The sequence below is a fragment of the Phascolarctos cinereus genome, unplaced genomic scaffold (genome assembly GCF_003287225.1).
Source record: "Phascolarctos cinereus isolate Bilbo 61053 unplaced genomic scaffold, phaCin_HiC Scaffold_4;HRSCAF=312, whole genome shotgun sequence".
NCBI lineage: Eukaryota > Metazoa > Chordata > Mammalia > Diprotodontia > Phascolarctidae > Phascolarctos > Phascolarctos cinereus.
Window position 1 is genome coordinate 686,398,199 of NW_027555847.1, and position 27,821 is coordinate 686,426,019.

The 27,821-nt window shown below is 45.5% G+C and overlaps 1 protein-coding gene across 1 annotated transcript in view; it reads right to left on the reverse strand.

Moving 5' to 3' along the window:
* The window catches only part of MMP17 (matrix metallopeptidase 17), a 62,176-nt gene that overhangs the window by 12,465 nt on the left and 21,890 nt on the right, over positions 1-27,821 (reverse strand). The window contains exons 2-6 of the mRNA XM_021004328.2: positions 18,637-18,769; positions 12,345-12,471; positions 5,734-6,017; positions 4,616-4,792; positions 1,098-1,197 (exon numbers count right to left, since the gene is read on the reverse strand). Of these exons, the coding sequence (XP_020859987.1) occupies positions 1,098-1,197; positions 4,616-4,792; positions 5,734-6,017; positions 12,345-12,471; positions 18,637-18,769 (821 nt within the window). The remainder of the gene's footprint in view (positions 1-1,097; positions 1,198-4,615; positions 4,793-5,733; positions 6,018-12,344; positions 12,472-18,636; positions 18,770-27,821) is intronic.

A 27,821-nucleotide genomic window follows, 5' to 3' on the forward strand; every position in this document is an offset into this window, starting at 1 on the left:
GACAGAAAGGAGAAGATGTAGGGGAGATGTAATTACCGGCTTCAAAGTATCTGAGAGGTTGATATGTAGAAGGATTTGACTTGTCCTGTTTGACTCAGGAGAACAGAAAAAGGAATGATGAATAGAAGTTTCCAGGAGACCAAGTTAGGCTCAGTATGAGGAAAGACTTCCTGACGATTAGTGTTGTCCCAAAGGCTGCCTGTTGGGGTGGTGGGTTGCCCCTCCTTGGAGGTCTTCAACCAGAGGCTGCACTGATCACATGCCTGGAATGCACTCCCTCCTCACATCTGACTCTATAAAGTTTCTCCCTTTCTTTAACACCCAGATCAGGCACCATCTTCTGCATGAAGCTTCCCAAATGCTAATGCCCTCCCCTCCCACGCTAGTCATTTTATAGTACTTTAAGGTTTGTAAAGCACTATACATATATGTGTTGTCTCATTTGATCCTCATAACCATCCTGGGAGGTACGTATTATTATTATCCCTCATTTTACAGATAAGGAAACTGAGGCTGAGAATGCCTTGCTCAGGGTCACAAAGCTAGTAAGTATCTAAGGCTGGATTTGAACTTAGGTCTTCCTGACTCCAGGTCTGATAGTCTATCTACATTGTGTGTGTGTGTGTGTGTGTGTGTGTGTGTGTATTTATTCACTTTATGCTGTATATGCGTTTATTCTTTATGCACTTGTCTTCCCACCTAAGCTCCTTGCATGTAGGGATTGTTTCATTTTTGTTACTATATGCCTTCACTATTGATTGATAGTGGGGGATTCCTTTTGGGTAAGAGTCGGATTAGATGTCCCCTTAAGTCCCTTCCAACTGAGAATTCTCTGGTTCTATGCCTCTGATTGGGTAGGAGTAGTAGAATGGTACGAGTAGTAGAATGGTACAGGTGTGGACTGGGGGGTCGGAACCAACCAACGTGATGTAAAACGTTCCCTTTCAACACTCCTCAGAGTGGAGAATCTGCAATCAGATACTGAGATGGTTAAGTAGATGCTGTGGCTCTGAGGGTTTGCTGGGGACCGACTCAGCTGTCTCTGGTGGCAAGTTCTTCTCTCACTCCCCCCACTTCAGGGTGACCTGGTGGCTTACGGGATGGTGGTGCGGTTGTCTGGGAGTTCTGGGAGAAAGGGGTGATCCTCAGTCTCAGTGACCTCTGGCTTGGCTGTAGGGGAGACAGACTCCCGGACACCTATGGTGGGAGATAAGAAAAGAAGTGAGAGATTTTGAAGTAACCTCTAGCCAACCCCCCTACTCCAGTCATCTCCCTCACCTCTCCCACTGGTCTTCCCCTCTCTTCCCCAGCCTCTCTGTCCAACTTAGGACCAAAGAAAAGGAAAGGAAAGCAAGAAAACTCTTCAGAAACCCCCATAACATTGAAAAATGCTGAGTAGGGACAGTGCAGCATAGAGGGCGGGGAGCCAGGACACCACTCAACTCGTTTTAGGAATTTGGACAAGAACTCTAATCCCATTGCACAAATCTCCAATATCTTGCTTTGAAAAATTATTGTGGTGCTTTGAATACCATGGTAGAATAAACTTCATCCAAAAAAGCCACTCAAAACCACATTTCCTGTTTGAACCTCAGTGTCCTTCTCTGTAAAATAGGGTTGTGCCATCTACCTTACTGGGTATCGTGAGGATGAGGTGAGAGCATCCTTGTCAATTCCTCTCTGAAACATCTGCGGAATCCATTCCCACTTTCTCTACTGCAGTTGCAGCTAGCCTAGTCCAGGCTCTCATTACCAATGACCTGGATGACTGCAACTGATTCCTTCTCAGTCTTTTGATCTTCATTTTCTCCCCCTCCAACCCATCCTCCACATCACTGCCACATTTATCTTTCTTAACACATAGACCTATCTGGTCACATCTCTTTTCTGTTCAAGAATCTTCAATGACTCCCTACTTAACCCATTGAGTAGCCTGGCTGTCTACTTCCAGAGAGAGAACTGATGAACTCCGAGTGCCGACAGAAGTATGTTTTTTCCACTTTCTTTATTTTTGTTGCTTTTTTTTTTGCAGTGTGTTTTACATGACTTCACATGTATAATGGGTACCCTACTGCTTGCCTTCTCAATTGGTGGGAGGAGAGAATTTGAAACTTAAAAATGTTAAAAACCGTTGTTGTTCAGGAGTTTTTTAGGTCTGTCTGACTCTTTGTGACCTCATCTGGGGTTTTCTTGGTAGAGATATTGGAGTGGTTCGCCACTTCTCCAGATCATTTTACAGATGAGGAAGATGAGGCAAACAGGGTTAAGTGACTTGCCCAGAGTCATACAGTTCCTAAGTGTCTTGAGGTCACATTTGAACTCAGGAAGATGAGTCATTAAAACTCAACTAACAGTAAAAGAAAAAAAAAGGGAATCTAAAAAAAGAGAAACGTTTAGAGAAACAAAACCCTTTCCCCCCTCTCTCCTTAGCCTGGTATTTGAGGGGCTCCCCTCTTCCAGTCTTATCTCATATTATACCTCTTTGTGCACTCCACAGTTAGACCGACCAAACTGGTGTTTCTTTTTACTATGTTCTATGCTCTCCTGTTTCTGTGCCTTTGTGATTAGGCTATTCCCTGCTCCTGGAAATGCCCTCTTATCTATCTCAAATGCCACTTCTAACAGGAATACTTCCCAGATTCCCTAGGTGGGTAACAATCTCCCTTCTTGGAACTCCCAGAGGACTGTGTCTTGTAATACTTAGAGTTATAGTTTTAGGTCCATAAGAGACCTTAGAGAACCAGAGATGTAACTTGGCCAAAGCTACATTCTAATGTATTTATATTTATATTATTTGTTAATTTTTTGTTACAGTCTCATAACCTACCTAGACTTTGAGGACAAGGACAGAGTCTTAGCTAAACTTTGTATCACTCAAAGTGATTTGTATCACTCGATTTTTTTAATCACTCAATTAGCACAGTGCTTGGCATACAATAAGCACTCAGTAAGTTTGCTGAATGACTAATCCATAGAATGAATCAGCTGGTAAATCTGTGGGGCATGACCTAGGTTGGCATCATCAGAATTCTCCAGAATTCTCTTGGCTCAAGGCTTCCACACTGGTCTAACCACCAATGCCCTGAAAGGGATTTCGGTTCCTGGGCCTCCCTTTTCTGATTGGTGACCATGGTGGTACTGAAAGTCCTGTCCACGCTTCACCTTGTCACCTCCTCTCAGGCCATTTCTTCCACAGTGTGGCCTCCTGGCAAATGCCCTTTCCTGCCTCTGTCATTCCCACCTCTGATCTAGAATAATGGTCGAATCTACTCTGCCATTATTCCTGGATGGGATATGTCAGTTTACTTTTCTTTGGATCAACTCACCATCTCTGTAATTTCCCAGACCAAAATGTCCCTTCCATGGCCACCACTTCTCTATGTTTGTTGTTTCTCCCATTAGAATGTAAGCTCATTGAAGGCAGGGACTGTCTTTGCTTTTATATTAGTATCCTCAGAGCTTAGCACAGTGCTTGGCACATAGCAGCCTCTTTTGCTTTTAATATAGCACTTTATTTTTTCCCAATTGCATGTAAAGACAATTTTTAGCATTCATTTTAAAAATATTTTGAGTTCCACATTTTCTCCCTCCCTCACCACTCCCTCCCTAAGATGGTAAGCAATTTTATAAAGGTTATATATGTGCAATTCTGCAAAACACACTTCCATATTAGTCATGTTGTAGAAGAAGCAGACTAAAAAAAAACCCATGAAAAAATAAAGGAACTGAAAATTAGTATGCTTTGATCTGTATTTAGAATCCACGAGTTCTTTCTCTGCAGGTAGATCGCATTTTTCATCACTAGTCCTTTGTAATCGCTTTGGATCGTTGTTTTCCTGAGAAGAGCTAAGTCCTTCATAGTTGATTATTGTACAATATTGCTGTTACTGTGTACAATGTTCTCCTGGTTCTGCTCACTTCACTTTGCATCAGTTTGTATAAGTCTTTCCAAGTTCTTCCCATAGTAGGCTCTTAATAAATGTTTTTCCCTCCCATTTATTCTGGTTCCTGAAAGTTTATACACAAAGTCTTACCCTAGTTCAGAAGCTCAAACCTGATTTTATCTACCTGTCCTTTGATGCTGGCTGCTGATGCTCCTTTTACTATCAAGAAATTGAATACAAGTCATTGGGCCCTGCTGGCCATTTTTTTTCACTGCCGGGCTAGTAGTTACAAGGGTGAATGATGACCTGGCTGATACGGGTGAGTGGAATCCATCTAGCCCCTGAGACAGAACCCTCCTTCAGGCTCTGGGTATAGATTAGGGGCAGATGTTATCTGTGCTCTGGTCCCTGTGCCTTGGCCACAGGCTCGCTACTTACACTTGTTTTAGCCCCTGGGGCTAGAGCCCTTCTTAGCATTCTTCCCCCTGACCTTCCTTTGAGATCTGCAGTGTGGCTGAAAGGAGCTCATTAGGAAGCTTGACTAGTTCAATGTGATTACTTGGCTCCATGTCCTGTCTGGCATCACTCCCCCCCCCCCACCCCTGAGCTTCACCTTTAGATGGGAGGTGGGAAGGCTATAGAGAATCAGGGAGGCCTGGGGGTTGTGGGGGTGGGTAGAACATGAGGTTAGCAGAAGAGACGGAAAGGTCAGGGTTGGGTGCCAAGCTCACCGTACAGTTGCCAGATGCGGACTTTGTCCTCATAGGGCAGGTCATATTTCAGGGGGTCGCCCACAGGGCCCTGATAATAGGGTCTCATGATGGACTGTATGGCTGAGATGTGGGTGAGCCCAATGGCGTGGCCAAACTCGTGGACAGCCACAGCAAAGAGATCCGTCCCGTGAGCATCTGAGGAAACATGAAAATACCCATCAGCCAGAATGGGGCTGAGGGGTCCCTGGTAGCCAGGGCATCTATTCCTCGCGCAGGATTTTGGCTCAGGCTTTTGGGTTATTTCTGAGTGCACATGCAAGCAAGAACCTCAGCACTGTGTCTGACATAGAATACACACTTAACAAATGTTTATTGATTGATTGATTGAAGAGACCCAGAGGACTCCCTGGAATGTACCTTCAACTTCTCCAACTTGAGTCTTGATTGTTCAGAGAACACTCCAGGACTCTGGGCCTGGAGCCCCTGCAGGATTCCTTCTCTCAGCGGTCCCACCCCCGACCCTGCCCACTACTGGTGCCATCAGTATCTCTACTTCTCAGCAGTACATTGTAAGGGGCCCTGGGCCTTTCTGCTGGCCCATTCACTATACCCTTATAAGAACCACCAGTTCTTTCCATCTGCCCTGCATCTGAAGCCTCCTATATGTATTGTCTCCCCAATAAAAACATGAGTTCTTTGAAAACAGGGATAGTTTCACTTTCTATTTATATTTCCAGTGCTCATTTGCAGTGCTTGATGCGTCTTAAGTGCTCAAAAATATGTTTTTCAATTCCATTCTGTGCCTGTGGGAACATGGACGCACAGAGGTGTGTGAGAGAATATGGGCGTATTTTAAATTTATAGGCAGATGTGTCTGACAAAAGGCAGGAGAAAGGAAGGGAAGGAGCTTGTATAGGGCCATTGTGGGCTTCCTTGGGTATATGGGCAAGTGTGAGATTATGTGGTTAACACAGGCTTCCTGGGATATATGGTGCCTACATGGGCTTTCTTAGGCCTCATGGAGTTAGTGTGGCTCCCTCAGGTTATGAGGGATCACTGTGGCCCCCTCAGACTAGATGAGGTTGATTTGGGATCCCTGAGCTATATGTAGGGTCTTCCCCGAGGTTGCTCCCCACCTGAGGATCGGAAAGTCCAGGCCTCATCATCATCGAAGTGGGTATCTCCAGCAGTGTGGTGGTCTCCTGGAAAGAAAGCATGGGCCACGGTGCCCCCAGGGCCATCGAAGGGGTAGCCATCATTGTGGTCCGCTTTGGAGAAGTCAATCTGGATGTCCGCATTGCTACCTGCTACCTCGTGGAAGTTGAGTGGCGTGATGTCACTCCACACCTTTAGGGCGTAGTACATGAGTGCCCGGACTGTGTCCCGGCCCAGTGAGGAATCCCGTGGGAATGTGCGGACTCTATTGGAGAGCAGAGAATGGCAAAGCCTGAGTACACCTGGCCTCTGGCCTGGTCTGAGGCTGTCCGCCTTCTCACACAAGTCAGAGGGCCTAAATTCTTAGCACAGGAGCTTCATTGCCTCTCTCCTGTCTTTGCACCTCACAGTAGGGTCCATGTTACCTCCTCCCTCTTGATCTCTCCTTCCCCACATCAGGAATGGAATGTGGAGAATTCTAACTGTCCCCTAGTGGGAAGGGGCTGTCCCAGGAGGTAGAGAGCTCCCCCTCACTAGAAATCCTCAAAGGTTGGTGTTAGATGACCACTTGTTGGATACATCACAACGGGAATTAAGAAGCAGCAGGGACATAGGACATTAGACCTGACATCAAGAAGCCCTGAATTCAAATTTTGATTCAGATATATGCTCATGACCTTGGGCAAGTCACTTAAAAAAAAAACAAACCTCATTGTACCTCAGTTTCCTTACCTGTAAAATGGAGGAAGGGGCTGAGCATATGGTCTTTGAGATATCTTCTAGCTCTGAAATTTATCATTTATTCATGAATTATTGTTCAGCTACCGGTTGGATTAGGTGGCTTCTCTGGGCCCTTTCCAACTGGAAGACTGTGACATACCAGTTGTCTTTAAATACGTAGAGATCACAGATCCTATGGGTCAGCCAGGTAGTTCAGTGGATAGAGCACCAGGCCTAGCATCAGGAAGACCTGAGTTCAAATCTGGCCTCAGGTACTTCCTAGCTGTGTTACCATGGGCAAGTCATTTAACCCTGTTGGCCTATTTCCTCATCTGTGAAATGAGCTGGAGAAGGAAATGGCAAACGACTGCAGTATCTTTGCCAAGAAAATCCCAAATGGAGTCATAAAGAGTCAGACATGTCTGAACAACAATGAAAGATTTAGAGCAAGATGAGACTTTAGATGTCATGTAGTCCAAACCCACTTGAGGAAACAGGCCCAGAAAGTTATGATGACTTGCCTAAAGTCAAATTAGTGGTAAGAGGCAGAGGGAGGATTTGAACTCAGGTCCTCTGACTCCATCTCAAGGGCTATTTCCATTATACCATTTGTCTCATGTCGACGAAGAATCAGACTCGTACCATGGACAGAACTAGGTGTAATAGGAAAACACTTTAAATATAAGGAAACACTTCCTGACATTTGGAGCTGATCCCAAGCACAGCGGCTGGAAGAAGTGGATTCCCATTCTCTGGAAGTCCTCCAGCAGAGGCTGGATGACCTTTCCTAAGGGAAGGTTGTGGAAGGAATTCAGATTCAAGTGTAGTTTGTCCTGGACAGTGGCTGAGGTGTCTCCCAGCTCTGAGATGCTGAGATTCTGGGACAGAGAAATTTCCAGGTATCGTACATGCCTCCGTACATGTCTCTGTACGTGCCTCTGTACATACCCCCCAAAGCTTTGTCCTCCTCTCACAGGGGTGAGGGAGGGGGAGAGTAGAGGGTATCAGGGAATCAGGATGTGCAGGTGGAGCAGAAGAGGTTGCTGGAGAAACTTGGTCAATGAGGTTCAAGAGAAAGATGATTTCTTTTAATTTTATGTAATCAAAATGATCGAGCTTACCTTTCCTAATGCTCTCTGTATCTTGTTTGGTCCTAAATTCTTCCCTTACCCACATCAGATTGTCTCAGGGAGTAGGGAGGGATAGACTTTGGAACTCAAAACTTAAAAGAAAAGATCAGATCAGATTGTTTTCACATGTAATGGCAGAAAAGATAAAATACCACTTAAAAAATAAAAATGAGAAAAATGATTTCTAAAGTTCCTTCCATCTGTACTCATCGATAAATCTATGAAATCTCTATTTCTTGTTAGTCTGGGTATGAGCACAGGGAGGGGTGAGTGGTATCCTGAGTCTGTGACTGAGGCTTCATGGGGTCGTTCATTTAGTCTACCTTTCACCTGCGGGCAAAGGGGCAGAGCCAGATTTTAATCCAGGTCCTCAGACTCTAAATTCAATGTACTTTTCCATTATGCTTTGCTCTTTGGGCAATGAAGGAGAATCTATTTTCCCCTCTAATGAGGGGAACCTTTTACCTCCTGAGGCAGAACATCCTATTGGGTCATATCAGTCAAAGGCCCAGTGACTCCAATTCCTCTAACCTCCCAGTCCAAAACGCTCCTCCCTGGCTACCACTCTCCTATATGTGATGTCTTCTCTTATTAGAATGTAAGCTCTCTGAGGTCAGGGACTATCTTGCTTGCTTGTATTTGTCTGTTCAGTATCTAGTACAGTGTCTGATACATAAATGTGTTTAACACACGCTTATTCATTCCTTCTCTTCCTAAGAGGGTCATAGGCTTAGAGATGTAAGGGACCTTCGATCAATTCAATACCCCTCATTTTATGGTTGAGGAAACTGAAGGCCAGAGAGGTTAGGTGATTCTCCCCAGGTCACACAGGTAGTAAATGGCAGAGTAAGGATCTGAACCTAGGTCTAGCCCTTTTTCCACTGAACCAAAAAGGCTGAGTTTCCGTGGTCTTAGGCTCTGCCTGTGGCTTTTTCTATCTTGGGAAAGGGCCAATAAGATTTTAGATCATTCTAGTACAACTCTCTCATTGTATAGATGAAGAAACTGAGGCCATCATAAATCAAGTTAGTGGTCCAGCTGGAACCTGAACCCAAATCCAGTGCTGTGCCTACTGCCCCAGGCTCCCTCCACAGAGCAGGCCTCCCTTGATCCAGGGAGGGGCCAGGTTCACATCCTATCCGAGGCGCCTTTCCCCTCCAGGGGCTGAGTCTCCTCCAGGTGGGAAGGGAATCAGGCCCGGCCTTAATAAGCTGCTTCCTGACACCTTTGGATGACTGCCTGCTCCATCCTCCCTCTGGCTCTCACTCAAAGCATTCCATTTCCAGATTAATTTAATGCAGCTTCACCTAATAAATGTGTTGGCTTCCAACGATCTCAGCCAGGTCTGACTACATCATTTGGCAGATACCGTGGGAGGGCCATGGCCTGAGGGAGCTTAGGCCGGAAGCCAGGAAGCTTCAAAGGTCTGAGGCCTGAGGAGACACTCAGAGGAAAAGGTCTCAAGGAGCTAGTTTGAACCTCAAGGCTGACCCACAAATGGCTCTGGGCTGGTCCTCCTCAGGCAGGAGGCAATGGGGTCTCAGTGTGCGAGGGCTGAGTTGAGTTTATTCAAGGCCGGATGTGGCCTGTCTTCCAAGAAAGGGCTGCAGAGGAGGGGGGCTGGAGAATATTTGGATTCTCCCTTCCCCTTCCCCTTCCCCCTTCTCTCCTCACTTCCCCCAGCTGACACCATATTGACCAAATCTGTATTAGCTTTTTTCTGTCCCAAGTCATCAAGGGAAAAAACTAGGTCCAAATTCTCCAAGGCAAATTTCATCCGCCCCAAACACCTCCTAATCAATTACTATAGACATAAGGAGCCAGCCCTCCAGACACAGACACATACACACTCTCTCTCACTCTCTCTCTCTCTCTCTCTCTCTCACACACACACACACACACACACACACACACACACACACACACTCATTCCGTCACTCACTCAACCAACCAACATTTATTAAGCCACCTTATACGCAGAGATTGCTATGCAAGGTATATTTGGCTTGCAGGGGAGATGAAGTTTAGATGAGATGGGATCCTTGCCCAAAGGCAGGAGATAAGATACAAAAACAGACGCAGAATCCCAGAATCTTAGTATTGGAAGGGCTGTGGATCAATATACATCAATTACTCTATCACCAAATATTTATTACAGGCTTGTTCTGGGCCAGGCCCTGGTGCCAGGGAACAGGAATACGAATAGTCTTTGACCTCAAGAATCTTGTCTAAATTGTACTTTACATGTATTTATCATTCAACCTTTGCATGAAAGCCTCTAACAATAATAGGCAGGTAGACGGTTCAGTGGATAGAGCACTGGATCTGGACTTAGGAAGACCTGAGTTCAAATCTGGCCTCAGATACAACCTAGTTGTGTGACTCTGGGCAAGTCATTTAATTTCTTTCTTCTTCAGTTTTCTCATTTGTAAAATGGGGGTAATAATAACAGCATCTACCTTTCAGGGTTGTTGTGAAGATGAAATAAGATAATATCTATAATTTGTCACTGTGGAGTTGTATCCAACTCTCCCTGACCCCATTTGGGGTTTTCTTGGCAAAGATACTGGAGTGGTTTGCCATCTCCTTCTCTAGATGAGGAAACTGAGGCAAACAAGGTTAAGAGACTTACCTAGGGTCACATAGCAAGTGTCTGAGGCCAGATTTGAACTCAGGTCTTACTGACTCCAGGCCCAGTTCTCTATCCACTGAGCCATCTAGTTGCCCTTAATATAGTTTTTTAAATTATTATTATTATTATTATTATTTTTTGCCTAGGCAATCAGGGTTAAGTGACTTGCCCAGGGTCACACAGCTAATAAATGTCAAGTGTCTGAGGCCAGATTTGCCCTTAATATTTATAAAGTACTTAGTAAACCTTCAAATGCTACGTAAATGCTAGCTATTGATGTGAAGGAACTCTGAGGCCACTCATTCCACTTTGAGTATCTCTTAGCATTAGGAAGAATTGACTGCAAGCCTAAATTTGGCTCTGGCTCTCTTCCCTTCCTCCTCATTCCTCGTTTTGCCTTTTGTGGCCAGGCAGAACACGCCTAAGCCTTCCTCCAAGTGACAGCTTTCAAATCTTAGAAGACATATCAATTCCACTCCCTCCACTCCACCCCATTTATCTTTTTGGTAGGAATCACTGAATAATAATAATAATTTAAAAAAACCCAAAACATATTAGGGCCTACTATGAGCCAGGCACAGTATTAGTAAGTAGAGAGTATACAAAGTCGGGTTAGGTTAGTTAGGTGGGTCAGTCCCTGCCCTCAAGTAGCTTACTAATAGGGAATAGAGACAAACATTACAATAAGATCATCTATTTAGACCTGGAAGAGATTCCAAAGCTCTTCTAGTCTAGCCCCTTTATTTTACAGGCCAGGAAACTGAGACTTAAGGTCAAACAGAGAGTATAACAGGTAGGATTTGAACCTAGAACCTTTGACTCCAGAATTCGCTTTCTCTCCGCTGTACTATAGAAAAGATTCAGGAGAGGATGGTATCTGTAAAGTCAAGGATGAGAGAATATTTAGTAGGAGTGGGTGGTCAACAGGGCCCCAAACTGCAGAGAGATCAAGGAGAATAAAAACTAAAAAAACCAAACAAAACATTGGATTTTTTGGTTGGGTCATTGGTGACCTTTGAGAGACCAGCTTCAGTACAATGGTGGGCCTCAAAGACTGAAAAGTGGGTAGTGAGGAAGAAGAGGCATCAGGTGTAGACAATCTTTCAAAAAATTTTGTCAGTGAAGGGAAGGAAGAGAGCTGGGGTGTTAGTTAAATAGGATCAAGGGAAGACTTTTTTTTTCTTTTTTAAAGGATTGGAAAAACCTCAGCATGTCTGTAGGCAGAAGGGAAGGAGCCAGTGGGGAGATTGAATATGCCTGAAGGAGAGGGGCTGATTGATGGTGCAAGGTCCTGAAAGAGGAGAGAGGGAGGGAGATCGAGGTTACAAGGCAGAGAGATCAGTCTTGGTGAGAAATGTCTTATTTTGTGACTGGAAGGAAGGAGGAGAGAAGGGTTGATGATGCTGAGAAGGTTTGACGGATGGAAGGAAAGGGTTGAGGGAGATGGATGACCTCAGGATGAGTCTGGGACAACTGTTGTAAGGGCTTGATGGTGGAGGGTTTGAGCAAAGACATGGTTGGACAGATACACCCAGAGATACACAAATAGGGACATAGATAAACATATACCCACAGAGACACACATATGTAAGGAGACGACCAGAAAGATGGACACTTACCCACAGACACACGCACATGTCGGGGCACAGATAATGAGGATGATGATAGATGATAGGTGATAATTAACATTTCTATACCACCTACTACGTGCCAGGCACTGTGCTAATCATTTTACAGATATTACCTTGATCTTTACAACAATCATGGGAGGTAGGTGCTATTGTTATTTCTTAATAGTTTTACTGATGAGGAAACTGAGGCAAACAAAGGTTAAATGATTTGCCCAGGGTCACCAGTGTCTGAGGCCGGATTTGAACGCCGCTCTTCCTGATCCCAGGTCTCGTGTTCTAGCCATTGCACAATCTAGTTGCCAGAAGATACACACCCACAGAGAAACACAGATACCTCCAGCTTCCAGTGGTGAGTGGCCCTGGAGGGCAGTGGAGATCACACTTACCATCATCCATGTCACCCTGCTGGGGCTTAGACCCTCTTCCTTGGGGAAGGGGCAGCCAAGGAGGAGCCCAGGCTGGCATCAGGATGCACATACCTCCAGGACAGATTTCTCTTGTTCCATTTGGTTAGGGTGGGGGTGTTCCGCTTTCTCCGGGCCCCAGGTATAGCCAGGTCTGGCAGTGAGCAGCGTGGTGTCTTCATCAGCTGTAGGGTGGCCTCATCTATGTGGAAGGCAGTGGGAAGGGGAGCTCAGGGGTCAGGAGCCCAGGCAGTTCCTCAGTTCCCTAGCTGGCTCTTTCCACCCCGTGTGGACTTAGGGGTCCTTTCTCTATCCTCTTGGCTCATGCTGCCTTTCCCCTCTCCTGAGCACCCTCCCTCCGTCCTAGAAGAGATTCCAACATTCCACCCCTTACCCTTGCACCTCTGGGGTTGATGTGTCTATCTGGCGCATGTATGTCTAAACTAGCCCTGAGGACAGGGCTCTGCTCTGTCTCACTGACAGCCCTGTCCCTAGCGCAACAGTGAGTTAGCCTAACACATCCTGCCCTCCTTGACTCCGGGGGCACATCTTTGTGAGCTTCATCAGCCCTGTCTGGTCAGACTGGGGTAGGAGACTCTCAAGGGACCTTAGGAATCCTCCAATCTAATTTCCTCATTTTGTAGGGGAGGAAAGTGAGGCCCTAAAAATGGACTTGCTCAGGGTTGCACGGGCCAGAAGTGGCAGAGCTGGAATTCGAACCCTGGTCCTCTGAATTAAAAGAAAAAAAACATTTCTGGAGTGCTTTTAAGTTTGCAAATAGATAGATTCTCACCACTTTTTAAGAAAGGTTTTTTAAAGAAGGAGAAACCAGGGCCCAAGAGTTTAAGTGACTTGCCCGGGGTCACCTAGAAAGTCAGCGTCAGTGGTGGGATTTGAACCCAGGTCTTCTTGACCCCAGGGCCAAATTCTATCTGCTATGTCAAGTTGCCTCACCTAGACTCAATGCCCTTTCCATTCCCACCCCACAGGAGTAGCTCGTGGAAAGCAGGGCCCCCAGCACTGTGTCCACATCTCCAGACCCCTCTCTCTCTAGTTCCCTGCCCCCTGCTTCCCCGAATCACCCCAGATTTTTGGGGAAGGTCAAAGCCAGGCAGGGCTTGGAATTCATTCTGCACACTTAGGGCAATCATTTCCTAAAGGTCTATGGCTAGAGAATATTAACAAAGCCCACTGGAATGCAACTTTTAAAGCAAATTAATTAAAAGATACAATTTACAAGGAGCAGGGTAATGAACTTTTTCCTTCCTCATTTTTGCAAAACCCCAACAGCAAACCAGGCAGTAGTGAACCATGACTGCGGCTGTTCCTCCTGGAGTTCAGGATAAGTTTGGAAAGAAAAGAAAGATTTAATTAGGAATCCACTGGGCTCCCCAATCCAGGGATGGGATGGGGCCAGGCATCAAAATCTGTAGTGTAGGAACATTGTGTCCTAGATTTACAGCTAGACGGGACCTCAAAGACCGTCTAGGCTAATCCCCTTGCTTTACAGAGGGAAACTGAGGCTCCTAAAGGTCACAGAATCATAATAGCAAATGGTTAGCATTTACATATGTTTTTAGATTTGCAAAGTGTTTTAATAATACAATCTCATTTTATCTTGGCAACAACCCTGGGAGGTAGGTGCATTATTCCCATTTTATAGTTGAGAAAACTAAGGCAGACAGAAGTTAAGTTACTTACCCAAGGTCACAAAGCTATAATCTTGTTGGATCCTCACAACAACTATAGGAGGTAGGTGCTATTATTATTCCCGTTTTACGGATGAGGAAACTGAGGCAGGAAAAGGTTAAGTTACTGACCCAGGGTCACAAAACTATGACCTTGTTGCATCCTTACAGCAACCATGGGAGGTAGGTGTTATTGTTATCCCTGTTTTACAAATGAGGAAACTTAGGTGAAGTGACTTGCCCAGGGTCATACAACTAATTAGTAAGTGTTCTGAGGCTGGATTTGAACTCAGGATGTCCTGAGTCTGGGCCCAGAGTGTTATTCATTTCACCACCTGGCTACATCATAAATTTATAATTGGAAGGGACCTGAGGTCACTGAGTCCAATCTGCCTTATTTACAGAGAGTGAAACTGAGGTTCAAGGGGCTGCTCTAGGTGGCCCAGTGGATAGGATACCAGCCCTACAGTCAGGAGGATCTGAATTCAAATCTGGCCTCAGGCACACGCTAGCTGTGTGACACTGGGCAAGTCACTTACCCCTGATTGCTCCCCCACCAAAAAAAAAATCAAGCCTCATAGAGGTCACAGGAACATAGATTTAATGTTGGAAGGGACCTCAGAGGTCATCTAAATCAGCTTCTTCCTTTTTCTTTTATAGAGGAAGACATCAAGGGGAAAAGACATGAACAAGGTAATACAGGACTGAGGAAGGGGGGCTGGCCTAGGGCAGAGGGTGGAGTGGGGCTACACAGGGTATTAGAGAAGACCCTGGACTGGGAGACTAGAACCCTGTTTCTAGTACTGTCTCTGCTGCTTATCAGCGGCAGTGGGCCAGTCATATAACTTCTCAGAACCTCAGTTACCTCATCTCTCAAATGGGCATAATAATACTCAGCATGACCTCTCTCACAGGGATGCTGTGAGGAAAAAAGATTTCTCAGACCTTAAGGTAAGCTGTCATTTTAATTTTATTATTTTTACTTATATGGCTAGCTTCATTATTATTCAAGGACCTACCTTTTCTCCAAGAGGAAAGCAGACTCAGCATTTACCTAGAGAAATGGTTCTGATGGTCCCCCCAGACAAAGAGCCGTTCTGCTATGTGGGCAGGAATTGGCCAGGGGAGCTATTGGGTTGTTGTAAGTATCTCAATTACAGGCCTGCCTCCCTGCAATGAGCAAATCCAAAGCTTCCCATTAGCGAGGTAGGCCAAGAAACACTGGATCTGGTGGGCCATCCTTGAGAGGCAGCAGAAATCACATTTGATTTAGTGTCAGGAGGCACCAGAGTTTGAATCCTGGCTTTGGCACTTACTTATGAGCTGTGTGACCCTAGACTAGTCACTGGACTTCCCTGAACCTTTATTCACCCATTTATTTCAGTCATTTGTTTGTTTGTTTGTTTTCCTTTCTGCTGTGTCTGACTCTTTGTGACCCCATTTGGGGTTTTCTTGGCAGAGATACTGGAATGGTTTGCCATTTCCTTCTCCAGCTCATTTTACAGATGAGGACACTGAGGCACAAAGGGTTAAGTGACTTGCCCAGGGCCACACAGCTAGTAAGGGTCTGAGGCCAGATTTGAACTTAGGAAAATGAGTCTTCCTCACTTCAGGCCAGGCTCTTTATCACTATGGCACCATCTACCTAACCCACTCAATGAAAACACCAGTAGTACCCACCTCACGTGGCTGTGGTGGGGCTGGATGGGATGATAATGTACGCAGGGGGCTTTCTGACCCTTCAAGCGCTCTATGGATATCAGCTCTGTTAATTCCATCAGTGGATACACTCGTTGCCCTGCCAGGAGGCTTCAGGAGAAGCCCGTTGCCTTGGTCTGAAGAGGCCTGAAGCAGAGCTAGTGAGGAAGACAGGCTCTAAATGAAGGACGGCACCTTATTTCAAGCTAATAAAGTTGTCAGACTCCTGGTGAGCAGAGAGCCTTGGAGAAAATCAATGGGTCCCTGAGGACATTCAGAGGGGAGTGAACATCCCTATCTATAAAGACAGGCTTCACCCAGAAGCATATCTCTATATCTGTCAATAGTTCTTTACATAGATAGAGAACAACTCATTGACAGATTTATAGAGCCTTTGAGCCTGCAGAGACCTTAAAGGTCATCCAGTCCAACCCTCTCATTTTACAGATGGGGAAACTGAGGCCCAGGAAGGGGAAGGGACATCCTCAAGTTCACATAGAATTGACTGGTTTGTATCTCTCCCTCCCTCATGATATCCCTTTAAATCCTTGAAGGTACTCCCCCAAATCTTCTCCAGGACCCAATTCCTTCAGCCAATCCTGGTATGGAATGATTTCTTTTGTAAGAAGGCAGGAATGGTAGAACTGTGTCAAACTGTCAGCTTTAAGCTCAGAGGCAACTAGGTCATGTAGTGAATAGAGGAGTGGGCTTGGGATCAGGAAGACCCAAGTTCAAATCCTGCTTTGGTATGTACTAGACTCCTAGCTATTCCACAAACAAGACACTCCATGTCTGGCTTTCAGACATTCTCTCTGGCTGTCCCTGTATCATTGATGAGAGGTGGGTTTATGTCCTGCTGTGGGGCAACGGCAACTGTGGCATTGAATTTCCTTGAATGGATTAGAAATTACATTGTTACAGAACTAGAAATTAAATCTTTTATGTCTAAAAAATGATAATAATTTATGCCAAAAAATAATACTTTAAGCATGTGAAGGTACGTTCCTTTGTGATGTTACTTGTATGGAAATAGATATGCATATAAATAGAAATCTCTTTTGAAGTATTGAAAGGAATACAGTACTTTATATTCTTTATCATTTCACATTTTTAAAGGATTCAATATATTCCTGTTTATTCTTCTATGCTCTGTTTTGTAGTCAGAAGTATTTCAAAAATATCCAAATGCGTAAAATAATAGTAAATGCCCTAATGATGTGATGCTGCATTGTACATAAAACTGTGTATATATATATATATATATATAAAATTTTGTTTGTCTCAGGAAAAAAAATTAAAAGTGTCTCCTCATGATTCTCAGAAGCTTTGCCACTGGGGCATGAGCCCCGGCAGGGCCTTGCAAACTGGAAAGGCTTCCAGCATGGTCTGACGGACCAGCCTCACTAAGGGTAGAGGGCTCCACACCAAAGGCTGCCCGCTAAGAATTGATTTTTTAATTTTTTTGGTGATGGTTGCTTATAAAAAATAAGGCCTGGAGAGGTTGAGAGCTATGCCACTTGCATTGCTGAATCCATCTTGAGATCCCGGATTTGAAACTGGAAGGGACCTCAGAGTCTACCTAGATCAATTTCCTTATTTTACAGATGAAGAAATTGAGACCTGGAAAGTGAAGTATCTTGTCTGATGTTATAGGGCAGTAAGTGACAGAGGCAAGATTTGAACCCAGGTCCTCTGACTCCAAAGGCAGCATTCTTTGGATTGTACCAAACTGCCTCAGTGGAAGGTGCGCTGTTGTGGTGTTGAAGAAATCAAGGCGGGTTGTGATATGTTATATGTACTGTTTCACACCCAAGGTGTTAATGCGTCTGTAGCTGGAATCTCCATTTCTACAGGGGGCTGCAGTGGGGCAGAACGGGGCATTGTGGCAGGGGCTAGGAGCTTGGAGGGGGTGGAGTTAAGAGCCCTGAGGGAAAGGAGGATTCTTTCTTGCTTTCCTGGCTGGGTGTCCAGCCTGCCTCAGTCAAAGCTCCAGGCTGGTTGTGGGGGTGGGGGAAGGAGAAGAGGGTACCAGGGCAGCAGGAGGTAATGAGCTGCTCAGGAACAGTCTGGCTTCTCTCCATTCTCATAAATAATCATAATTAACAGTATTTAGGGAAGGCAGCATGTGGGAGGAGGGGCTTGAAGGGAGCCTTTAATGAGAAGAAGTGTCCTTCTTTTAGCATCCTTTTCCTTCCTCCAAATGCCAAGGCTGGGCCATCCTGCCAGTGGCCCTACCCTGGGGATTTCTATTCCACAGTTCTGTGCAGGTTAGTCAGTCAGTCAACAAACACTTATTCATTGCTCACTATGTTTGAGGCACTGTGCTAAGTCAACAAACATTTACTAAAGTGCCTACTATGTGCTAAGTGCTTTACAATTATTATCTCATTTGATCCTCACAACAATCCTGGGAGGTCAGTACTATTACTATCCCCCTTTCATAGATGAGAAAACTGAGAGAGACAGAGATCAAGCGACTTGTCATACAACTAGTAACTGTCTAGGCTGGGTTTAAACTCAGGTCTTTCTGACTTCAGACTCAGGGCTCTATTTGCCGTGTGCCCTAGCTACCTAAGCGGGGCTAAGTTCAGGGGATACAGAGAAAGGCAAAATACAGTCCCTTTCCTCATGGAGCTTACATTCCAATAGGTCATACATTAGGGGCAAAGTCAGCCCCTTGAACTGGGTGCACTGTGATTGAGGGGCACAAGGTTGGTCCCTTCCAACTCTTTATCTCTGATCATATGAAATAGGACTTCTGGAAAACCCCACAGTAGGAGTTCTAGCCTTTGAGCTGACCCATGCAGGTGGTTATTGGGCTCCCATGCTCCGGCACTGGGCGCTAGGATGTGTCTGGGAAGGACGTGTGTGGGGCAGAGAGATCAAAAGTCAATTTGGGCTAGGTTGTGAGTATCTCGGCTGAGCCCAGCCTCCCTTTCCCATCTTCTGGCTTCCCCTCCCCACCCCCTGGTGGTACTGACCGAGGACACCGGTGGCCTCCAGGCCCCCAAACCGTTGCATAGCTGCAATGGCCTTGGCCAATTCCTCCTGGGTCTGCAGCTGCCCTGTCACAGGGTCTGGTGGGGGCAGGTAACCGAACCGACTCAGCCACTCCTGTGGAAGAGGAGAGAGGGGCAGATAAGGAAGGGGCTGGGGGCTGGAAGCTGCCGCCTGGCTAAACATGGCTGGTTGGTCACTGCTGATGCTCTGCTGACCTTCATGCATTACCATGCTGACAGCTAATTTCCCAGCCAGCTGCAAAGTGCCCTGGATAATGGGAACAGAGAGGAGGAAATGTTGGATTATGTCCTGGAGACCTGCTCATTTATCTTCCCCGGGGCTGGCTCCCAGCTGCATCAGTTCCATTATAGGGGATGACTGGAGCCCCCACTGGGGTGTGACTCTGAACACAACCCCCCACACCCCTCCCCGAGGAGGCTAAAGCCTAGCAATGTCCACGAGGCAAAAGCTCAGACCTTCTTTCTGATTCCTGCCTAACCCTGAGCACCCTATAGCTAGTCCTCTGGCCACATTATCCCAGCCCCACTTGGAGCTTCTGGGATCCCTTCTCTGACTGTAGGTTCTGATCCCAAACACAATTCTCTCCCTCCCCATGCTCCTGACCAGTGGTGTCAAACCCCAATAGAAACAGGGGCCACTGAACTGTACATAAGGTTCCCTGTGAGCTGCATATTGACTTAGAAAACCACATATGAACATTATATAAATTCTACTGTATTCATTTATTTTGGTAAATATCTCCCAATTACATTTTAATCTGGTCAGGGCCTTACTCAGGAGTGTTGCTGGTGCTGTGGTTTGACATCTCTGCTCCAGACCTCTTCCCACATTTTGACCTCAGCCCCAGCCATACAACAGTATTGATAGCTAACATTTATTTAGAACTCAAAGGCCTACAAAACACTTTACATAGATGATTTCATTTGATCTTTACAGCAATCCTGGAAGGCAAGTGCTATCATCATGCCCACTTTACAAATGAAGAAACTAAGGCTCTGAAAAAATTATGTTATTTGCACAGCTATTAAGTGCCCCTCCTTATCATATTCCTAAATAGACCACGTGCCCTCATGCTCAGCATAGTCAGCTAACTGGCACACTGGACCAAGTTCTAGATGCGGAGTCAGGAAGACCTGAGTTTATGAAGGGCTTTAAAAGCCAGAAGATTTTATATTTGATCCTGGATGTAATAAGGAACCACTAGAGTTTATTGAATAGAAGTGTGTGTGTGTGTGTGTGTAACACGGTCAGACCTACTCTTTTCAAAAGTAATACTTTATTTTCCCCCAATTATATAATAAAACAATTTTTAAAACATTTGTGGGTTTTTTAAAAGTTTTGAGTTCCAGATTTTATCCCTTCTTCCCTGAGATGGTAAGCAATCTGATATCAGTTATACATGTGCAATCATGTGAAACATTTCTGTATTAGTCAGACCTACTCTAAAGATGATCAATTTGACAGCTGAGAGGAGGATGGACTGGAGTGAGGAGAGCTCTAAGGCAGGCCAGCTCACCCATAGGCTATTGCAATAGTCCAGGAGCTGAGAGTCTGCACCAGGGCAGTAGCAGTATCAGAAGAGAGAAGGGGGCATACTTGAAGGATGCTACAAAGGGAGAATTAGAATTGACAAGTCTTGGGGACAGACTGGCTATGGGGGAGGTAGGGCAAGAGGGAGTGAGATGTTGTAGGATTGTATGCCTGGGTGACTAGGAGAATTCCCTACAGTAACAGGGAAGTTAGGAAGAAGGAAGGGTAATGGCAAAGATGATAAATTCAGTTTTGTCTACGTTGAGTTTAAGATGTCTATGGGACAGACATCCAGTTTGAGATGTCCAATAGGAAGGAAGGAAACGAACATTTATTAAGTGATTGCTATGCTGGTGATTATGATATACTAGTTGCTTTATTAAGAAATTACTGTGCTAAGCAATAGGGATACAAACAAAAGCAAAAAAAAAAAGAGTCCCTGGCCTCAATGACCTTACATTCTAATGGAAGAATATAGTGGGGGGAGGGGGAGAAGGTACCTGGAAGCCAGGAACAAAGCCTAGAGATCAGGAGAGAGGTAGGGCTGGATAAGGAGATAGAATCATCTGCATAGAGATGATCACTGAAGAGATTGCCAAAACTGATCTAGAGGGAGAAGAGAAGATGGCCCAGGACAGATTCCAATGGTATGTATAAGACATACGCAGGGTAGATATAAAGTAACCTTAGAGCACAATGAAGGCAGCCTGGAGCCTGAGCCCCATCTCCATACTTCTGATGATAATGATACATTGATTCTAGACTGGGCCTGCGATTTCATCAGTACAGAAAGCTCTCAGTGAGGATTCTTTCTCTACCAATGCCCATCTGTGCCTACTCTACTGGGGCAGTGAGATGGTGCCATAGTGCACAGAGTACCAGGCCTGAATTCAGGAAGACCCATCTTCCTGAGTTCAAATCTGGCCTCAGACACTTACTAGTTGTAAGTCACTTAACCCAGTTTGCCTCAGTTTCCTCATCTGTCAAGGGAGCTAGACAAGGAAATGGCAAACCACTCCAGTATCTTTGCCAAGAAAACCTCAAATCAGGTCACAAAGAAACAGACATGACTGAAACGACTGAATGACAATGAACCCTCTCTTCGACTTGTAGTCATATGTAAGACAGCTGCCTTGAGTACTGAGTCTTGTCCAAGGTCAAATAGCCAATATGTGTCAGCAGTAGCACCTGAAGGAACCTGGGTCTTCCTGCCTCTGAGGTCAGCTCTCTATCCACTACCCCATACTGTTTCTGAGGTCATCTTCACCATCATCATCACACTTCTCATTTTTACAGCATTTGAAGATTTACAAACCACTTTCATTGAAATCACAGGATCTCAAAGCTGGAAGGGACCACAGATAGCCATCTAAAGCAACTCAGCTTATACCTGAACCACACCCTACCCCTCTGCACCACCCCCTATAACATCCCCAACAAGTGGTAGCCTGTCCCTGACTGGAGTCTTGTAACGATAGGGACCCACTCCCAACCTCTCAAGGCGGTCCCATCCACTTTGATGCAGTTCTCGTTGGCAGGGAATTCTTTCTATCCCACCAAAACCTGTTTTGGAAATTTATAACAGCTCAAAACTAGTATTTATTTAGCACTTACTATGTGCCAGGCACTGTATTAAGCACTGAGGAAATAAAGAAAGGCAAAAATAGGGTCCCTGCCCTCAGGGAGCTTGCAGTTTAATGAGGGAGACACTTAGCAATTATGTACAAACCAGATATAGACAGGATAAGTTGGAGATAATCAACAGAGGGAAGGCACTAGCATTTAGGTAACAGAAAGGGAGGAATTATATTTCCCTTTTCTTGATATGAATAATGTGATTTTATAATAAACCAACATTTTAGTCTCTAGCCCCTTTGTTTTGCCTTCTTTTACCCCAGATCATGTGCAAGGACAGCCACCAAGACAAAGAGGGTCTTCCCTGTCTCCGACCCCTGAGGTTGAAGACAGACTAGCAGATTAGGAAGTCTCCGTCTCCCCATCCTTGAAATACAACAAACTGCTCTCAAGGTCAGTGGCTGACTAGTTATGAAGCCAACATGACCTTGTGTTTTCTCCATACTAAAAGTACATGTGAGAAATGGTTCATGTTCAGAAGCCCTTAGCTCACAGAGACATCTTTGTGCCACTTCATGCTTTTCCCTGCCTTGGCTGGTAACCATGGATGTAATAAAATCTTTTCTTCCGTTGTTCTTCAGTCTTTCAATAGTGATCGACTCTTCATGACCCCATTTAGGGTTTTCTTGGCAAAGATACTGGAGTGGTTTGCCATTTCCTTCTTCAGCTCATTTGACAGGTGAGGAAACTGAGGCAAACAGGGTTAAATGACTTGCTCAGGGTCACATAGCTAGTAAGTGTCTGAGGCCAGATTTGAAGTCAGGTCTTCTGTCTCCTGGTGAAGCACTCTATCCACTGTGTCACCTAGCTGCCCATAAAATCTTTTACCTGACATATTCTAAATTGTAATGTAGTAGGTTTTCTTTCTGTAACAAGTACCATATGAATGTTAATTATTATTTATTTTCACCCCACCCAAGTTTTCTCTGGGCCAAACACCCCTAATTCCTTGAAGTAGGCCTATTTTTATTTATTTTTATTATCCTCTGGAAACTATGTCCTAGAAGGATTGAGTGATCTATACAGTTAGCTAGGAAGTGTCACAGACAAGAAGTGAACCTAGGCCTTTTGATCCACTCTTTTTTCCACACCTTCCTTTCTATGCCAACCTAGTTACCCTTGGATCAGGGCATTTGGACTTAGAGGTCAGACACTAACTATGCATTTCTGGCTTTGATGCCTTTACTACTCTGTTCAGATGGAGGCTGGGCTGGAGGCAGGCGGCTGCCATGGGAAGACTGGGATGGGAGGTGTGGTTGGGAAGAAATGTTGAAAATCTGAGGCTCAGGGGAGGGAGGGAGGAAGAAGGAGGGAGCTGGAGAAAGGCCGAGGGGAAATCGATCCGATCTGGGCCATTACTTTGATTGAACTGGAGAAGGCTAGCTTTAAATCATATAACTAGAATCAGGCCATAGAATTTTTATCCCCCACAACTCCCCTTCTCCCAAGGAAGGGGGGCTCTCTAGGCTTGGGGACAAAGGCCCTTTGAGTCTCCCTGAGCTTGGAAAGCTCTGTTTCAGAGATAGCAAACACCCAAGGGGCCTACTCAGGGCTACACTGGCTGGTGGCTGGCCTGGCTAAAGGCAGAGGCATGGACAGGATGACCTCCAGGTCCCTTCTAGATAGAGGAGACTAGCATCAATTCCTCCTCTTCACAGAAACCCCTGCAGAGAATCTTTTTAAGCTAACCCAAGGGTCCCTATGTAGGGGAGAGCAGAAGTTCCCTTGCCCATTTCCCTCACCCTCCAAGTCCCATTTTCCACAGCTGTCCAAATGTCCAGGGCTTTAAGTCACCCTGGCTCTTTCTCATGGAGAAAATCAGGAGCTTGGGTCCTCTGGGTAACGTCTTGCCCCAGGACCACTCATTGGGGTCCTAATTCTAAAAGTATGAAAATGCAGCAAGGGACCTTAGAAACCATCTAAGGTAAGCCTTTCATTTGATCCAGTGTGGAAACTGAGGCCCAAGGTATGTGGCCAAGGTTACATAGGCTCCAGCAGGCAGCAGAGCCATGATGTGAGTCCAGGACTTCTGACTCCAAGTTCCGTTCTGTTTCCACTGCACCACGTGGACAGGAAGAGGATGAGGGTCCTCTTCTTCCTTTTCACTTCAGGGAACAGGTAGGGTCCACAAGAGTCCTAGTAGCTCTGGCCAGAGACTCAGGAGCAGTGAGTGGGCACTGCAAAGAATCCAATTTAGGCTTGTCAGAAAACCTTTGTAAGGGGCAGCTAGGTGGCACAGTGAAGTCAGGAGAACTTGAGTTCAAATCCGGCCTCAGACCAAACACTTGACACTTACTAGCTGTGTGACCCTGGGCAAGTCACTTAACCCCAATTGCCTAAACAAAAAACAAACAAACAAAAAAAAGAAAACCTTTGTAACAATGAGAGGCATCCAATAGTGGAGCAGGCAGGCTCAGGAGCTGGGGGCTCTCTCCTTGGAGGTCTTGAGGCAGAAGTTGGACCCTGTCTCCCAGCTGTAACTCCCTGGGATGCCCAGGGGCTTTTCCTAACCTGGGTGGATTATCTGAGCCAAAGGGAGAGTTGTGAGTGTGTGTGTGTGTTGGGGGGGGTGAGTAGGGGGTGTGTGTGTGTGTGAGGAGGAGACCCAAGATCCATACCCTGGAGGAGGCTGAGTCCCTCTGGTAGAGAGGAAGAGAGCAGAGAGAAGTGCCCAGCAGACACACTTTCCCTGCCCATCCAGGGACTTTCTAAAAGCAGAGCCAAGACTGTAAAATATTTAACTTCTCTATCTACCAGTGATAAAAGCTTGGCCAAACAAGGTATACATTATTGTTCATTGTAATGAAAAATTAACGGTGCCCTTGGCTGCTTCTGTATTTCCCCAGGAAGGCTAGAAGCACAGCCTAGGGGTGTCTGGGAGTAAGGAAGGAGAGGGCGGATGGATGGGTATGACCTGTTCTGCCCTTTCCCTAAGTCAGTCTCACTGGGGATGAGTATGTATGTATGAGAAATCCACAAAGAGCCAAAACTTGAACTCAGGACTTTTGATCTGTTATTTTTTTTCCATTGTGTGTCCTTTTCTCTTCATTTTCCTTTGAGGGGCACATACCTCAAGGCCAGAGCTACTAAGGGCAGAGGGATTGCTATGATGCAACATTGTACTAGAAGAGGACATGCTGTCTCTCATCTCTGAGCCTTTGCATCAGCTGTCCCTAACACCTGGGATGCTCCCACCCTTTCACCCCTGCCTTTCACCCCTGGCTCAGCTCAAATCTCACCTATTCTAGCAGGCCTTTCCTAATTTTCCCAGCTGCTAATGCCTTCCCCTCTCAGACGGTTTCCCATCTACTCCCTATACTTCTCATGTCTACCAAGTCATTTATCTATTGTCTTCCCTGTTAGACTGTAAGTTCCTTGAGGGCAGGGACTTTTGTTTTGCCTTCTGTTATACCCCCAGTGCCTAACCCGGCGCCTGGTATATAGTAGTACTTAAATAAAGGCTTGTTGACTTAAGGGAGCTAGGTGGGCTCAGTGGACAAAGCACTGGGCCTGGAGACCTGAGTTCAAATTTGGCCTCAGACACTTACTACCTATGTGACCCTGGGCAAGTCACTTAACCTCCATTTGCCTTAATCCACTGGAGAAGGAAATGGCAAAGCACTCCAGCATCTTTGCTAAGAAAGCCTTAGTATTGGAGAGCTACGGTCCATGGGGCCATGAAGAGTCAGACGCCACTGAACAACATTCACTTACCATCCATGTCATCCAAACCTTGTGGGGAGCTGCTGTGCACCACACAGCCTAGGAGGAGATAAATGGGTATCACATAATTTGTCTTCCTTTTTTTTTGGTGAGGCAATTGGGGTTAAGTGACTTTCCCAAGGTCACATAGCTAGTGTCAAGTGTCTGGTCTGAGGCCAGATTTGAACTCAGGTCCTCCTGATTCCAGGCCTAGTGCTCTATCCACGGTGCCACCTAGCTTCCCCCTTGTTCTCCCCTTCTTCTAAATTTAGCATTGAGAGGAATGTGGGAGGGTGGAAAGAGAAGTCTGAAAAGTCACCCTTCTCGCCAAGGCTAGCCCCTCTGCTTCCTCCCTCTAGTCCATTCCATCTCTTCTCATTCATGAGCCTCTCAAGTCCCCCCGTCATTTTAAATCTCTCCCTCTTTCTTGGTTTCCTCTTGGCTCCTTATAAACATGCTCAGGGCTCCATCCTTAAACCACACACACATACACACATCCCCTTGACTTGATTCTCTCATTTCCTTAAGCTAACATCTTACATCTCTCTCTCCTTCATTTCACTGACAAACTCCTAGAAAGAGATGTCTACACTTGCTGCCTCTCCACCACCCACTCACTTAAATTTTAACCATTAACTTACAAATCATCAACGAACTTAAACGTTTTAATATACAAACAGGGGGCAGCTAGGTGGCACAGTGGATAGAGCATGCAGTGGATTCAGGAAGATCTGAGTTCAAATCTGGCTTCAGACACTTGACACTTAGTAGCTGTGTCACCCTGGGCAAGTCACTTCACCCCATTGCCTCACCAAAAATAAATAAACACACCCCCACCCCCACAGAATAATAAGAGTTAACATTTATATAACACCTACTATGTGTTGGGCACTGTGCTGAGCACTTTACAATTATTATCTCATTTGATCTGACAACAACATTGGGAGGTAGGGGTGATTATTATCCCCATTTTATATTTGAGGAAATTGAGGTAAACAGAGGTTAAGTGATTTTTTCCAAGGTCACACAGCTAGTAAGTATATCTGAGGCTGGATCTGAACTCAAGTCTTCCTGACTTCACTCTCAGCACTCAATCTCCTGAGTCACCAAGCTTCTTTATGTATACTTTGCTAGTTTTAAAAGAAACACACAAATTTACAAGGTAGTAACAAAAGTCCTCTATTTGGAACCCCTTGGTATTTTTTTCTGCGCATTTTCCCAAAATCCTTTATGGATGCTTTCCCTTCTTCGTGTCTGTCACTACCCACTATCCCATCCCACCCTCAGTAAAACTCTTCCCTTATAACAAATACGGAACAGTCTATCAAAACGAATGAATCCATAGGCCATGACCGAGAATGCATGGCTCATCCTGTATTTCTAGTCCATTACCTCTTTGTCAAGACGTGATAACACCCACTCATTCCTTAACTCCTTGTACTCTACCTTCTGACCCTACCACTCAACTGAAACTGTTTTCTCAAAAGTCAGCAACGATCTCTTAACTGCTAAAGTCAGCAGCCTTTTTCCCAGGCCTCATATGACTTGACCTCTTTGGCCAACCCTGCCTCCTGGACAGTTTTCCTCTCTTGGCTTTTGTGACACTGTTTTCTTTGGCTTCCCCATTCCTTCTTCCCTTCCTTGGCTGGATAATAAATGAAAGTGTCCTCCAAAGCACTGTCTGGACACTTTTCTCTCTCTCCCTAGGTGATCTCATTGGTGCCTATGGGCTTAATTAATTATCATCTCTCACCCAAATCTAAACCCCCAGCCCTAGCCTCTCTCTTGAGCTCCAGTCTGACTGCTCCAACTGCCCGCTGGATATCTCCACTTGGATGAACCATTAAAATCCCAAGCTCAGCACAGCCAAAGCACAACACATGATCTTTTCCCAGAAACTTGCCCCTTCTCCAAATCTGCCAGTTTTCACTAGGGGCAACACCATCCTTCCAGGTTAGTAGCCTTGGAGTTGTCTTCAACCCTTCTCTCTTCCTCACCTACTGCCAATCAATTGCCAAGTTTCATTGATTCGACGTCCTAATTGTCTCTTATGTTTATCTCTAATGCTTAGCATAGTGCCTGGCACCACAGTAAACACTTATTACTTGTTGATTAATTGACTGAATTGATCACATGCCCCCTTCTCTAAGGAATTTTGCAAGGTAGATCAAGGGAGCACCAATGTCTTCTTGGGACCCACATTGTTTTTGAGATATCATTTCAGTCAGAGGATCCCCCAACTAACCTCAGCCTACCCCAGACCAATAATAAATTACTG